This window comes from Thamnophis sirtalis, unplaced genomic scaffold, assembly GCF_051295495.1.
Source record: "Thamnophis sirtalis isolate CommonGarterSnake01/CBP01778 unplaced genomic scaffold, rThaSir2_p1.2 scaffold_1, whole genome shotgun sequence".
Classification (NCBI taxonomy): Eukaryota; Metazoa; Chordata; class Lepidosauria; order Squamata; family Natricidae; genus Thamnophis; species Thamnophis sirtalis.
In genome coordinates, this window is record NW_028261381.1 from 15,631,998 (window position 1) to 15,648,945 (window position 16,948).

The 16,948-nt window shown below is 39.6% G+C and overlaps 1 protein-coding gene across 1 annotated transcript in view; it reads right to left on the reverse strand.

Annotated features, from left to right (window-relative positions):
* ITGAV (integrin subunit alpha V) overlaps positions 1 to 16,948 on the reverse strand; it is a 76,159-nt gene that overhangs the window by 43,112 nt on the left and 16,099 nt on the right. Inside the window, exon 2 of the mRNA XM_087708090.1 lies at positions 16,330 to 16,457. Coding sequence (XP_087564216.1) covers positions 16,330 to 16,457 — 128 coding nt within the window. The remainder of the gene's footprint in view (positions 1 to 16,329; positions 16,458 to 16,948) is intronic.

Here is a 16,948-nt window from a genome sequence, read left to right on the forward strand (position 1 = left end):
ATACCCCTGCTCGACATAAACAGATTTATTCTTTAATTATGCTGGTTAAAGACACTCAATTTTCCTGCTATCACATGCTTCTCCACTGATTAGAGCATATGTTCCATCCATATTTCTATGTGATGAGGATTAATCTTCAGTTTGTGTCCACTCATTCATTTCCAAACTGCTTCAAGAACCTACTAAGCATTTCCATTTCCTCCTTGTGACTAGATAATGAAAAACATACATCAAGCTATGTATTTATCTTCAAGCTGATGGCATTTTAGCCCCATTTGCGGAGATCTTCTTTTGTGGATTCATGTTGATGCTAAAAGGCAAGAAAGCCCAAGATGAAACCTTGAGGCATTTCATAATCATCCAATCATAAACAAGTCACAAGGAGATCATAGTAGATGGTATTCCAAACTCAGGAAAAGCCCAAAAGAAGTAAAAATATTTATAATCTATCTCCTGAAGTAAATAATCTACTTCAGGGGTGCCAAACTCATGTCGTGATGGTGTCGTCACGTGACATATAAGGACTTTCCCCCCCTTTGCTAAACGGGGAGGGGGCAAGCAAGTGACACATCCAGCCTGCGGGCCACGGGTTTGACACCCCTAATCCACTGAGGCAATCACCAAAGCTTCTGTCTAAAAGTTACCCCTCAGGAAACTGATTAAAATAGTCAAGGTTGTTCAAGATTGCTCAGAGATCTTACCGCCCAATCTTTAACTTTACTAAAAATGGTCAATTTGTTAATAGTGCATGACTCAAGCTTTGCTCACTCATCTCTACGAGCCAATGAGTTCACTGAAATATCCCCAAGTTTTATATTATCTATTCACTAACTTCCTTTAGAAAGCAACTCAGAGTATCTCTAAGATTATACCAGCACAGCTAAACAATGCTCTCATTAAGTAAGCATAGACGGTAATGATTAAAAGTCCTCTCTCCTGTGAGTCAGCAGCTCCTGTGTTAACTTGGTAGACTGCTGGCAATGAATCTAAACTTCTTTGTATGCTAACCATCTTGTAAGGAAATCTATGCCTCTTTAGGCATATTATTGCTTCCTGTTGGGGAAATCCCAAAGTAATGGCTATTTCTGCCAGCAGCCAAAGCAAATAACAGCTGATCAGTGGTGAAATCCTCTGAAGTCTGCTTCCGGTTTGATGAGACTGCTACCCAGCATGTGCCTGTGCACCTGAGGCACGCCCACACATCATTAAAAAAGGAGGTAAGTAGAACAAAGAGAGGGGGAATCCGCTGTACCACATGATTAAGATTAGCTAGAAAGCAGGAAATCTAGAAATTCTAGCTAATATAAATTGCGTGTCACTGCTGCTCATTGGAAATACCGGTTCGCATGCACCGGTAGCATTTTTTACTACCAGTTGGGGCGAACCAGTCCGAACCGGTAGCATTTCACCCCTGCAGCTGATTTAAAATCTTATAAGTAGTTCATACTCATAGTATAGGACAGTTGAAATTCTACCACTTACCGTATTTTTCAGAGTATAAGATGCACCAAGATTTTGAAGAGGCAATTTTTTTAAAAAAAGGGTTTGCACTCTGCAGATCTCCCAAAATGGGCCCGTTTTTTGTCAAAAAAAGGGCATGCATAGCCTTTAGGAAGCCTATAGAGTGCTCCTGGAGGCTAGGGGGGGGCAGAAACAGGCTATTTTTCACTCATTTCTGCCCTCCCCAGCCCCCAGGAGCACTCCGGAAGCCTCTTAAAGGCTTTGCACGACACTTTTGGTGAAGGGGGTTAGGTTTCGGGAGGCAAAAAATGCTGTATTCAGTCTAGAAGATGCACCCAAATTTTCAGCCTCTTTGTTGAGGGGAAAAGGTGCATCTTATACTCTGAAAAATACGGTAATTTTCTGCATTGTCAATTGTGAAAAATTTCTGGTAAGACACACAATTGCATTCTTATTATGGGTTACCGTAAGGGTCTGAGTTTGAAATCCAAACATAAATAAACATCCTAAGCCTCCTGCATTTTAAGACTTCCACAACAGGAAATCTCATACACAGAATTTTGGCAACTTGATCAGAGGGATTTCAGAAAGTCACTCTGACTTAAGTGTGTTCTCAATTAGCAGCGATCCACAACTAGTTGCAAACAGTTACAAATTCACATACTGTCATTGCCACATCAGTTAATCTTTGAGAGTCCATGCTTTTCTTAAGGCTCATTTCCCCATAAGTGTAAGAACAGGTAGTCCCTGACTTATAACAGTTCATTTAGTGACTGTTCAAAGTTACAATGGCACTTTAAAAATGACAATTTTCACAATTATGACTATTGCAGCATCCCCATGCCTGGCAACTGATTCATATTTATGACAGTTGTAGTGATCTTGTTTTGTGATCTTCTGACAAGCAATGTCAATGGGATTCATTTAACAACAGTGTTATTAACTTTACAATAGCAGTGATTCATTTAACAACTAAATGAAAAGTCATAAAATGGGGCAAAATTATCTTAAGAAATGTTTCACTTAGCAACAACATTTTTGTCTTCAATTGTGGTCGGAAGTTGAAGATGACCTGTATTTAAAAAATAACTTCAAAAATTGGGTTTAATTTATCTCTAAATACAGTAGCATATATATATATTTAAAGTCACAACCCCTGGTATGCCCAAATATGGGAGGAAGATCACACTTCCATTCTCTGTCCTTCGGCTCGTCACAAGAGACCATCCAGACAGAAACCCAATATTTTTTACTGTTGCCTTTTTGTTACATTTGTTATATTTGTGCTGATAAATAAATAAAGGGAGACTAGTATAGATCTATTTCAAGCTATTTAGCTCTAAATCAACCTGGCTGATAAGGAGTCGAGCTCTGTAGCTCAATGGTTAACACATCTGCCTAAGAGGCAATAGAGCACAGGTTCGATTCCCAGCAAGGGTATGGCTAGCTGATGAGAGCTAAATAGCTTGAAATAGATCTATACTAGTCTCCCTTTATTTATTTATCAGCACAAATAAAACATATATATATATATAGTCACAACCCCTAGTATGCCCAAATATGGGAGGAAGTTCACACTTCCATTCTCTGTCCATCGGCTTGTCATAAGAGACCATCCAGACAGAAACCCAGCATTTTTACTGTTGCCTTTGTTTGTTACATTTGTGTGTATTTGTGCTGATAAATAAATAAATATTCGAATCCCAGTAAGGGTATGGCTAGCTAGCTACACACACACACACACACACACACTTAAAGTCACAACCCCTGGTATGCCCCAATTATGGGAGGAAGCTAACTGCTTCCATTCTCTGTCCTTCGGCTCCTCACAAGAGACCATCCAGACAGAAAGCCCAATATAAGCGCTTTTCAAAATTAGTTAACTTTCCGATAAAACTTTGAAAATTCACTTCCTCTGCCATCCCCATTCCGGAATGCAAAAAATATTTTCTAGGGCGAGGACTGTGCTATATTCCCAATGTTGCTGCTGAATTAAAATACCCAGTCTTCCTCACCATCAGTTATGTTTCCAAGGGACTCTGGGAATTGCAACTCAGAAATATTTAAGGCAGCAAAGGTTGCCAAATCCTGTTCTAGGACAAATGTTAAGGAGACCATAAGAACAGTTCTGCTATTTCAGACCAGATGTTTATCTACAGCAGGGAAGTCAAACTGGATGGCCATTTCATGCGCAGGCCATGCCTACCCCAGCTCAACGAAGGGAAAAACCGTCACAAAATGTCACGTGACGCCACAAGTTTGACACCTGTGATCTACAGTATTCCAGCACCTCAGTGCTAAGAGTGGGGAACTGGCTGTCTATGGGAAGCCCTCTCAAGCAGCTCATCAACACCAATAGCTATTTTTCAACTAGATGGAAGTAGTCTGCACCCATCAGGTTTAGAAGTCAGGTAGTCCTCAATTTACAACATTACTTAGTGACTATTCAAAGTTACAACAGCACTGGAAAGAAGGAACCTATGACTATTTTTCACACTTACGACCCTTGGTCCATGGTCACATGAACAAAATTTAGATGCCTGGTGACTGATTCATATTTGTGACATTTGCAGTGTCCTGGGATCATGTGATCCCCTTTTGCGACTTTAGGACAAGCAAAGTCGACGGGGAAGTCAGATTCGCTTAACAACCTGTTACTAACTTAACAACTGCAGTGATTCTCTTAACAACTGTGGCAAGAAAAGTCGTAAAATGGGCAAAATTCACTTAACAAATTTCTCACTTAGCAACATAAATCCTGGGTTCAGCTGTTTATAAACCGAGGACTATCTGTACTATAGTTTACATGAAATGATATTCAAGGCTGAGCTAAAGTTTCATTTTTCCTATACATCATTTGAAAATGAAAAGATGTCGTATGGAAGGGACCGCCTCCTGCCATTTACCTCCCAACGACCAATAAGATCACACAGATTGGGCCTCCTCCGGGTGCCGTAGGCCGGTCAATGTCGGTTGGTGGGTCCCCGGGGGAGGGCCTTCTCTGTAGCTGCTCCGGCCCTATGGAACGATCTCCCCGTAAAGATCCGGACCCTCACCACTCTTCCGGCCTTCTGTAAAGCCACAAAGACCTGGCTGTTCTGGCAGGCCTGAGGCTGTTGATTAGTATCCAGCCCCACTCCAACTGTATGCATGTTGTTGATACTTTTAACACTTGTATTTTATTTTAAAAATTTTTAATGTGTTTGCCTTGCCTGTAAGCCGCCCAGAGTCCCAAGGGAGTGGGCGGCATACAAATGCTAATAAATTGGAAATTGGAAGGTATAGAATCACTCTTTTTCTCATTGAAAAAAAAAAGAATCCCTGATCTTCCCACATTGAATGCTGCTGATCTACTGGAAGCAACTCTAATGACTGCATAAGAACACACATTTCACAAAAAGCAAACATATCAGCTAATAGATAAAAGCCTTGGCCAATCTCCCAAGGATATACAGGCAACGTTCGACTTACAACAGTTCATTCAGTGACTCTTTGAAGTTACAACAGCACTGAAAAAAATGACTTATGACCGTTTTTCACACTTACAACCTTTCCAGCATCCCTATGACCATGTGATCAAAATTCAGGCGCTTGGCAATTGGTTCATCTTTAAGATGATTACAGGGTCCCAAGGTCATTGATCACCTTTTGCAATCTTCTGACAAGCAAAGTCAACGGGGAAGCCATTTTCACTTAACAACCGCGTTACTAATTTAACAACTGCAATGGTTCATAACAAATGTGGCATGAAAAGTCATAAAATGGGGCAAAACTCACTAAAGAAATTTCTCACTTAGCAACTAAATCCTGGGCTCAATTGTGGTCGTAAGTTGAGGACTACCTATACAGTTCATCTGTCGCAGTGACAAAGAATAGCATGCATTAAAGTTGTTGCCACAGCAGCTTGCTCACTGTAGTTGAAATATTACTTAAAATAAGAGAGTCCAACATATCTAAAATAAAGGTGCTTTGAAGATGGAGATTCACATGCAAAACATTTCTATTTGTATTTTAGCAATGTTAAATTCTATTCTTTTTTGACATTTCACAATTTATACGGCTACCACATTTGCCATGGCTACACAAAGCACAATCAAGGAAATATACACAGAGGAAAAGATTAAGGTAGGTCACTTATATTGCAAGTAGTTTATTTATGAAAATATTTTTAAGGTCTCATCCATTTCCAAATATATTAAATGCAGTTCAGAGCAATAGCTGAATATGCATATGAGAAAAACAACTTGTGTTTACAAAGCCATAGTGTTTTGACACTACTACTGAAAAGCATGAGACTAGAACAATAAAAATCAAACATTCAACTTGAATAGAAAATCAAAGAGGAATATTGAATATTCAAAAAAAAAAAAGTTGCATCACAAATGATAAGATCTTCTTACACCTTATGCAGATTGTTCATTTGCAGAAACCTACACTTCTGTAAAAGAGAATTAACAGAAGCACCTTATTTAAAATGCTTCCAGCATGAAGATTTCCAGAGGACATTGTTTAGCAACAGCATCATCACAATGTATACAAAATAAGACATCTTGACCACTTAGGATCAAATGACATTTGGTAGAGTAGTCCTGCATCTTTAAATATGAGACAAGTCTAATCAAATATGAAGTAGGAACTGAAAGACACTGAAAGCAAAAAGAGGTTTGTGCAAAAATTAAGAACACTGATTTATCCACATGATGCTAAGAACTTCATGTTCCTAAGTAGGATTTAATATCAGAAGTAAATACAATTAGGATAAAAATGTATCTTAGATTTCCTCAAAAATTAAGGTAGTGGTTCTCTCTCTGAATGGTCTGCAAATATCAATAGACCGGACAGTGGCCTAGTTAGCATCTGTGATTGCCTTGGGCTGAACTGGATACTGTATCCTGCTCCTATCAGTTTTCAGAGTCTTTTTTGGTGAGATGGGTTGCTATATAATTTTGATTAATAATAATAACAACAACAATATAAACCAGTGATACCCATTGTCATCGGGTCACTTGGTACCATGTTCAAGAAACACATCAAGAAATTGCAGCTTCCTACAATAACAATTTGAAAAAAGGAAGCAGTATTACAAATCTATCAATTTATCATTTTAACCAATCTTTAATTGGTTGCACCAATTTTTACGCTTTGTGGCAAAAATTTTGTCTAAGACATCCTGAAAACTGAAGTCAATTTCATATGTTAAGTATTAATAGCGCTATCAAAATATTTGTATAAGAGGCTGAGGGTAGGGTCAAATGCATCATCGGTTTGGAATCTCTACGCTCCCAATAAGAGTCTTAAGTCCAATTTCTCTTGAAGTCTGTTGACTCTTATCTGGCGCCAATTCACCTTGAACGTTAGTAGTTCAGATTGTTGTATGTAGGTAGCCTGAAATAAACTAGTAGTACTTTTGAACTCTATCCTGGTTCCTAATATTTGCGTTTGAGTTTGTTTTTTTTAAAACGTTCCTGTATACATTTTATACCTATGTCTTTTGCTATAAATTGATACTCAAATGTCAAGAAACTCTGATCTTAATCCTAACTCTTTTTTAAGCTTTTCTTTTTCTTTTTAATGGAATATTAACAGAACATACCAGACAGCACTATTGAATATACAACAATATGCTTCTGAAAAACCATGTATATGATTGCACAAAGAGTTCTCAGATAGAGTGTGACCTCCTAGGAGGCATCAGCAAACATGAAAGGGTTGTAAATTTGAGGGGTTTGCACATAAACACCAGGATGGTTCTCAGAACTTGTTCCTACTCTGCCTGGACAAGCCGGCTGTCAGCTTGTCTAAGCTAAGCCGAGACAAAAAGTTCCAAGCATAGCCCGACAGGGCTCCAATTTTGCAAGTCTCGTGGCTTACACCTGGCAAGCTGCATTGCTAACTGGACTTGTACCCACGCTGGCTGGATTTTTGAGCAGCTGTCTCAAAAAGAAAACTCAGACTTCAGGAATTACACATAACGAAGCAAGTTCATCTTTCTGTTAAGAGCAATGGTTTAAAATCGTAGGATTTTATTATTTATTTTCAACGAAAAGGTTTTTATTTTATAAGCATGCAAGGCTCTGCCATTGTTGGGTTGGACAGTTGAAACTAAAAAGTGATTTTTAAGTGTGGTACAATCGTTTCCTGCCCCCAACACTTCAATAATAACATTTTATTTGAGGAGAGAGTGACAGAAGTTAATTTATCACTTGAAAGTGTCAGGGCATTAGAATTTTTGGGAACCCCTTCTTGAAGGAGGAGGCTATACACATTTTTCTTTGAAATGAACAAATAAATTAACAAAAGTCGAATTTAGGGGAAATGCAACTTTTCTGACTGCCCCAGTTCTTTTATTTTAAAAGCTGAGGGTGGGGGCTAACCTGTTTTTGAATTTTGCCATGCTGTTCGCTTTCTATTAGTTACATTCTGATCCTTCAAGGTTTTCAGAGATTTACTATTCTATTTTGAGTAGTATCAACTTCCAAGTTGAGGAGACCATACTTGAGAATTCTGAATAGTTTAAGCCATCTAGAGTGAATATACAATTTGAAAAAGTTTGTCTATTTCAGTGGGAGCTTTAGGAAAGGCCAAAAATAAATAGATAGAACAACAGAGGAAGATTTTCAGTTGAATCAGCTGTTCCTAATAATAGTTTAGCAAAATTATCTAAATCAGTCTACTCTTTTTATTTATTTATCAAACTTATATGGCTACCCATCTCACAAGAAGTGGTTCTGGCCGGGTACAGCAAAAAAAGAAAAAGTTTAAAAACAATACATATGTCAGACACAGTCATATTAAAAAAAAAAAAGATTTGAGCCTTTTGAGGTTTTTATGTTATAAATGTCTTTGCTGAGTCATTATATTTTCTATTTTAATTTGCTGATTATCCCCATAATAACATGATGTGAGGATCATGTTGGTAGGAAAACATTTTTATGATGAACTTATAAAAAATAGTTCCTTTGACTGCCTCTTCCCTCTGCTCCCAAAACAGCACTAAACCAAATCAAATCAAACCACCCACTCCGCATTAGTTCAACCACATTTCTGTCAACTTAATCAACTTCATGATGGGGGAAGGGGGAAGCAACTCTTCACCAATTTCCCCTTCTCCAGACCTCCGGCACACATTTTCTGCATGATTTCTTTTTAAAGCATCAGCACAATTCATGAGATGGAGAAAGTTGAAAAGATAGTGCCCCTTTAAAATTTGCTGCCCACTAAATGGGTCACAGAAATATCTAAGCCTGCCTCCCTGCTTCCCTGACGGTGTCAGATCTCTCCGACAAAGCTGTCTATTGTCGGCATTGTGTCACTGTGATCAACAGTGCTCTGGACAGTTCAGCGAGAACTGAGCTGTGTTCCCCCATAAAGGAAACCCTTATTTTGAAAGCTTATTATGCACATGTTAAATGGGAATTTGAGCAGTAGAATTGTCTATTCTGAATATATCCAGCCAAGGTATTCAAGAAAAGGGGAGGATTTGGTTTGGTTTGGTTTATTGGATTTATATGCCGTCCTTCTCCCAAGGACTCAGGGCGGCGTACAACATTAATATATATATATACATATATATATATATATATATATATATATATATATATATATATATATATATATATATATATATATATATATATATATATATATATATATTACAAAAGTTAAAAAAAATTAGATAGAATATCCAAAAAACAAACCCAATTAAATTAACAATAACATTTTAAAAAAATTCAATTAAAATTAACAATAATCAGTAATTTATTTTGTTTTGTTCAGGCCAGGCTGGCTTGCTGGAAAAGCCAACTTTTTAGGGTGCATCGGAAGGAACGGAGGTCGGGGATTATACAAAGCTCCGGGGGCAGCTCATTGCAGAGGGAAGGCGCTGCCACAGAGAAGGCTCTCCCTCTGGGGGTCACTAGCCGACACTGTCTGGCCAACGGCACCCTGAGGAGGCCAACTCTGTGGGATCGCACTGGACGGTGGGAGGCTACCGGTGGCAGGTGGTATTTGATATTACATGGGCATCTACTCAACCTCTGTCCACTTAATGACAGGATTCAAACAATACACTCCACCTTAGTGTACTTAGCTATAGTTTCAGGGACTGGTCACAGCATTAAGGAGTTTTAGGCAGTAGGTTAAACAGCTCTTCTGACACTGTGATGCTAAGAAATAAACACGGTTCTAAGAAAAAAAAAACAGGAAAATAAACAATTGTGCAAATTACAAAGATTGGGTTCATGTTAGAATTAATTTAAAGGGATTACAGGGATGCATCTTCATTGGGCCCCAGAAATGTGGGGCCTTCTAAAAAAGGGCTGTCTCATCACTCCCTGCATATCTTTTTCCTTGTGGTCTGTCTGTTGCTTCCACCAATTTACTGTGCCTGTGCCATTTACAGGCAAGAAAGGAAGAGCAGGGCACTGATGTTAATGGTGAAAAAGAATAAAAGCTTCAGTTTTTTTTATCTGACATAATTCCTGACATCTGGTCACCACCCCCAGCCTTAGGCTGTAGTGAGGACTATGCAGGCAGAGTGGACTGTGTGACTGAGATATAGGAACAGGTACAGCTCAGAGGTGGGTTGCTCTGGTTTGGCTGAACCGGTAGTAGCGTTAATGGGAAGTTCCACTCACCCGCCTGGATGCTTCTGCGCATGTGCAGAAGTGTTGCACGTGCGCGAGCATGAGCAAACTGGTAGTAAACCAGTTAGCAACTCACCACTGCTACAGCTGCTTTGTAGAAGTGTGGAGGATAGAAAGGAAAGAAAATAGTATTTAAAATAATAGTAGTTTCTCTCTCTCTCTCTCTCTCTCTCTCTCTCTCTCTCTCTCTCTCTCTCTCTCTCTCTCTCTCTCTCTCTCTCTTGCCAAGGGAATGTCTGTCTCTCTTTTTAAAAAAGAATAATTTAATTTGTTTAAAAAAATAAAAAGTAATCTATATTTAGATTTTGATTCCTTCTCTAGGTACTTTTTAGCTAAGCTATATAAGTATTCTATTTTATATATACAGTATATAATACCGTGGTGGCATAGTGGTTAGTATGCAGTACTGCAGACTAATTCTGCTCACTGCAGGAGTTAAATCCTGATGGGCTCAAGGTTGACTCATCCTTCCATCCTTCCAAGGTGGGTAAAATGAGGACCCAGATTGTTGGGGGAAATAGGCTGACTCTGTAAAACCACTCAGAGATGGCTTGCAAAGCACTATGAAGTGGTACATAAGTCTAAATGCTATTGCTGCCGTAGCATAGTATAACTTGTAGTATTAATCTAGGACTATGTGTCCTTGGATAGTCCTTGGAACATGGTACAGCACTGGGCCCTGCAATTTCCTTAAACGGGCCCTGGTTCATGTGACATATAATCCCCAAACCAGCGAACTATCTTATAACTATGTTATGGCAACATGTGAATTTAACCAATTCTATTTTGGGGGGGGGGGGGGGGAATTATTACATTTTCATGCCAGGTGACATATGTTATACAGTTAAAAGAGGAAGGTAAAGGGGAATACGTTCTGCATTTCTGCATATTCATTTTGGAAGACAATAGAATAGGGCTTCCTGCTTGAGCAGAGGGTTGGACTAGAAGAGCTCTAAGGTCCTTCCAACTCTGTTATTCTGTTCTGTTCTATTATACTACTCTGGAGATCAGTAAAAGGAGTGGCTTTCATGTTTCTTGAGCAGTCTTCGGTGGCTAACACTTCCTTGCCTCCTAAAGGCATAGATGACTAGGCAAGCATTCAGAATTCATGGGAGCCTCCAACTTGTTTTGTACCAAGTCTTGTTTTACCTTTCTAACTGAGTGCACCTCTATATGGTACCATCCAGAGGTGGTATTCAGCAGGTTCTGACCAGTTCTGGAGAACCTAAAGCGGAAATTTTGAGTAGTTCGGAGAACTGGTAAATACCACCTCTGACTGGTCCCGCCCCCATTTATTCTCTGCCTCCTGAGTCCCAGCTGATCGGGTGGTAATGGGTATTTTTGCAGTAACCTTCCCCTAGAGTGGGATGGGAACGGCGATTTTACAGTATCCTTCCCCTGGAGTGGGTTGGAATGGAGATTTTACAGTATCCTTCCCTGCCATACCCACATGCCATGCCCACCGAGCCATGCCCACCGAGCCATGCCACACCCACCAAGCCACGCTGGTAGTAAAAAAATGTGAATCCTACCACTGGTGTCATTACCATATTTTGGGAACCAGATGGTTATTTTTGGAAGTATTTTTGTTTTGCCACTTTTACCAAAAATGTGGCTAGTAGTACTTTGAACTTTTTCAAGGTGAAGTATCTATTTTACCCATTAACATCTTCCTTCCCCTAATCTGGATGATCCAAATGCTGTTGGCATTGACTCAGTGATGTCACCACATCGTCAGATATATTCCCAGAGCCAGGAAAAAGAAAATTAAAGTAAATCTTCTTCATTTTTTTAAAAAGTCAAATAAATAAATATCCCTGATTTAGAATATTTGTAGCATTTCCATAGTCATTTTTTTCCTAATAAATGTTTCAGTCGAAAATTTGTCCTTTATGTTCATAGTAATTTATTATTTGGGTTAAGCAAAAAAAGAAACCTTATTCCTTTCAGACAAATGGTTATCCAACATCTTCTTTAAAACCTCCAGTGTTGGAACATCCACAAGTTCTGGAGGCAAGTTGTTCCACAGATTAATTGTTTTAACTGTCAGGAAATTTCTCCTTAGTTCTAAATTGGTTCTTTCTTTGATTAGTTTCCACCCAATGTTTCTTGTCCTACCCTCATGTGCTTTGGAGAATAGCCTGACTCCCTCTTCTTTGTGGCAGCCCCTGAGATATTGGAACTCTGCTATCATATCACTCCTAGTCCTAACCAATTTCTTCCCATTCTCCTATAAAACAAGCTACATCTTGACTAGTCAGGATATTACTCACTGTCTGACAACTCCATAAGTTGAGACTAGATGAAAGGCCTGCTGGACCTGTTTCTATGTCATGAGATGTGACGAGAGCCTGGGTTCAAAAATAAATGCATATTCTCCAGAGTGTGGGAGGAGGCTGGCAAGAACTGCTGCTTCAACCAAAAACCCAGCATTAGTCTTATAGACGTGAAGTAGAAGAAGGACAATCCAAAAACCTAAGGGAAGGATATTAAAATAAGGAGAGATTTTATTCCTTTTAACAGCATACTATTCTTATTTAAGAGATATCAAGGTGCCGGTATATGAGAACAACAATACAACTGCAACATACAACTGTGCTCTAACCAGCAAGCCTGTTTAAAAATAGCCTAAATCCTCAGATTAGACACATTAGCTAAGCAAGCCATAGGAAATTCAGCCAACAACGGTATCACATCACAACAGCTTAAAGCAAAATGAAATAAAACAAAGGGCTGTCCTCATAAAAAAAATCCTACTAATCATCCCCACATGATTGGTAAAGGCCATTCCACATGCTGTCTTAAAACAAGCTGCAACAGTTGGGCTTCAGCAGCACAAACAAGTCCATCCTTGCAGGTATCGACAGAAATTGTATTCGACAGAATAATACCACATAGGATAAACATTAGGAGAGGGTTGTCCTGCAGGCCACAAGTACCTTCCAAAACTCCATTTATGGTTACCCAGCATCCAAGATTATGATACTGAAATTCAGTGGCAAAATGATCAACTTTCAGCATCCTGATTTTTTGTTGAGATGGCCAACAACAATGGAAATGGGATAAAGTCATTTCTTGGAATCAGGTAGCTGTTATTTCTATCTTTGAAATGTCCCTTCCAGGTCCAAAACTGCATCAGGGAAATTCAATCATGATGCCGAATTTAGGAGGATTTATATGGAAATAGGAGTAGCTTACCTCCAAGAATTTTTAACCTACCCCAAAAGCCAAAAAACAGTATCACTATTCTTCTAGTATTATCATTGCTTCACCCAAAAGTTGAATTGAGGTACATGGCCCTTCAAATGTTTCCTGACCCTGAAATAAAGCAACCTTATCCAACCAGGTGCCTTCCAAATAGTCAATTCCAATATATGTGGACAGATACAGATTTGGAAAAGGTAGAAGACAGCATGAGGATGGGCTGAATGTAAGAATGCAGAAAAGAGCTACAGAACCAAAGACCTCAAGGCTGCAGGCCACCTAGAATTGTTCTCTTTCATGTAGGAAGAGAACTTTATTCTATACACAGGGGGCAGTCATAATTTTGTTAGTTCATGTATTTATTTATTTTAAAGTGAATGCTAAGCAAAGGGAGTTTTTGTTCTGACCTTGCCCTTCTATAGTATGATCTCAAAGTTAAGTTGTGCCTCCTAAATCCTGAGCTTTATTAGCCCATTGAAACCAGTTTTATTGTATGCTGCTCAGAATTGTGCTTCTGAGATGGTGGGTTATATGAATTTGATAAATAAATATACTGTGCGTAGCATCACACCAAACAGAATAGATTATAATCAAATCACAATTGGCTTAACACAGCCAATAAACAGAGAAAAACTATTTTAACATCATAAGGATTCTAATCATTTGCTTTCTAAAATCTAATTTCTGCAGCATTCCATAATCATGTTATACCTATGTTCCTTTCCAACCAGGAGTGCAATGCAATATTATATATCTTTATAACATGGGTCTCCCAGGCACTGTGTGTGTGTGTGTGTGTGTGTGTGTGTGTGTGTGTGTGCGCGCGCGCGCGCCAAAATCTGCAACAGAGAGGGTATGGTAGTGTTGCTACACATGCAAAAAAAGACAAGGCTTTGATTGTGATGTCACACCCACCTTTTTGTAGATTATGATCCAAAGATGCTATTGGTTGGTAACCATTTGCAGCAGGTCATTTTGCTCCAAATTTGCACTGTTCATTTTCAAACAAGCAACATCAGCACTCGAAATGGAGGAAAAGTACATTCCCACCCACCCCTTTTCTACTTATGAAGGATCTGAGCATTAAAAACATTAATCTCTCTGACTCAGTATCTAGGGGTGAGGAATTCTTCCTTTTCCAGTTGCAAATATTTTGGTTGGAAGGCTTGGAAAACACTGTATCCAAAACAGAGCAATCCTTTGAACAAAAACAAGTAAAAACAGATCTTTATTTGTAGGGGTGGGGTGGGGGAGTCTGGCTTAAGAGAGCAGAAACATCCGTGTACCTTTTCTTGAACTCCATATGAGTCTTTTTCTTATTCATATCCATTCCTAAGTGGTGAGGGACTCTGAAAACTGCCTAGCATAAAGTAGGGAGGAAGGATTAAGAGTATTTGGCGATTTCATTATACAGTATATGTCCTGTGGAACAATTTCAAGAAGTCAGATTCTGAAGGACTGATAGAAGAATCTTGCTAACAGTAAGAAAAGCAGAACCAATCATTCAGAGGATCATCACCTTAAACTGGCTGCATCCAGAAAAAAAGCTACGTGGCCAGGGGTGGGTTTCAACCGGTTCGCAGCGGTCCCTGAGAACCGGTTGGTCGCCGAACCCGGAAGTAAGTAACTTCTGGAAACGGCGAAGCCCCCCCCCCCGCGCCCGCCCGCTCCTTACCCGGTTTTGATGAATTCTGCGCTTCCACGCATGCGCAGGACGCATACAGCGCCTGCGCGATCCTCCAGGAGCAGCTGGAGCACCGCACAGATGCTAGTACGCATGCATGCGCCGTGCATGCGCACGCCGCACACGTGCACGAGGATGCCGCACACGTGCGTGAGGACACTGCACACGTGCGCGAGGACGCCGCACACATGCGCGAGGACGCCACACACGTGCGCGAGGATGCCACACACATGCGCGAGGACGCCACACACGTGCGCGAGGACGCCGCCGGCCTCGTTCCAACCGAACCGGTTGGAACGGGGCGAGAAACCCACCCCTGTACGTGGCCCTCTTTTAAGGATACTTTTTCTCTGATTGCTTCCCTGAGCAGTGTTGGACATGGTGATCTAACTGGTCCTTCCAACTGTAGGGTTTGAACGTTCAGGGGTAACACTTCGTACAAGTATTCTTGGTTTCTAAATTGGGCTAAATCCTTTTCCTCTTTCTCTTGGACATTGTAAACATAATTATTTTATCATGTCTGTTTTCTGTTTATTATCTTTCTTTTTATTCTGAAAGTCCATGTTTAATGTTTGTAAACTACATGAAAACTAATGCAAACCAAAGGACATTCGATCATAAATAGGATTGTGGCAATTCAATGCACTGGGTTATGCTGGTATTTCCCATACAGACAAAAGGAATGCAAACATCTTATACATGTCTTTAAATATTCAATGCACAATTAGTGAACATGGCTTACACACGTTATATATTTATTGTCAGTAACTTCAGCCCAAGCAGACAGGCAACATCAGTTCATATGTGTTATAATAAGTAGTTGGGTTTGGAGATCTCTTTTAACTTGGCTTATATACAGTGTAATTTTTCATCACAGGCCCAAACTTGTTCCTTTGCATAACACAAATTCCTTTTATTTCTTCTAAGAGTAATTTCTATCTCCTGGGATTACAGGATTCTTTAACGACTGCCAGAAAACACCCTAGATCAGAGGAATGCAAAAATGGTCAGGCCTGGTCTAGATACCACCCAACAGATTCAGATTCAGTCCACATCCACTTGGCTGCCTATCACAAAAATCTAACCACTGTGGGCTTTTGAAACAAAATATGCCACAAGATTCTTCAGTTTCAAAGTGACTCATACCGTAAAAGGCTTTAGCCAGCAAAGGTGCCATTATTTGATGCCAATGCCTTAAAATAGCCATAACAAGGAATTTTGTTTAAAGTGTTTCTCATCAGCACCAAATATTTTATGAGTGGTACATCGCTTTCGTCTTTGCAATTTAGTCAGATCTCAATGGATAAAAACATATCTTAAAAGATTAAAGAGTACCTCTAGCATCAAATATGATTGGCTGACAGTTTTGATTGGTATTCCAGTTACACTTGAGCACCTGGCCTCCTTCTACAATCCCAGGTTGAGTAGTGTTGGCCTTTGGAGCACCCACAAGAAGAAACATCCTGCAGGGAAAAACAATGAGTAAGAAATCTGAACATTTTACTTGAAGCAGGTTAATCTGAGTTATGACCTAGTAGGTAGCTCACGTAAATGCAATAATAACAGTAAAAAGAGGAGGAAAGCAAATGTAATGAAAGGGCCATAACACTAAAGGTTATTTTATAAGAAGTAAAGAAGAACTTAGCATTTCTGACTGCCTACAATTTTCCCCATTACAAGGAGATCTGCTTGCCTGCATGACTTCATCTCCAGTTGATCTAGTATGTCATTGTGATTCACCAGCTGCATCTGAAAACCCAGCCCAATAGAGATTTGTTAAGTATCCTGTTTTGCTGCTTGACGGAGGTTAAAGTAAATGTTCAGATAAATTACATATCATTATTTCCTTGATTTTTCTCGTGGAAAGACTTGTGATACTCATTTGAGTGGGACCCTCATGGCCAGGGAAGGAGGCTCCAGTTGTATCTTTTAGCCTCCTTCTTTTCTTCTTAAC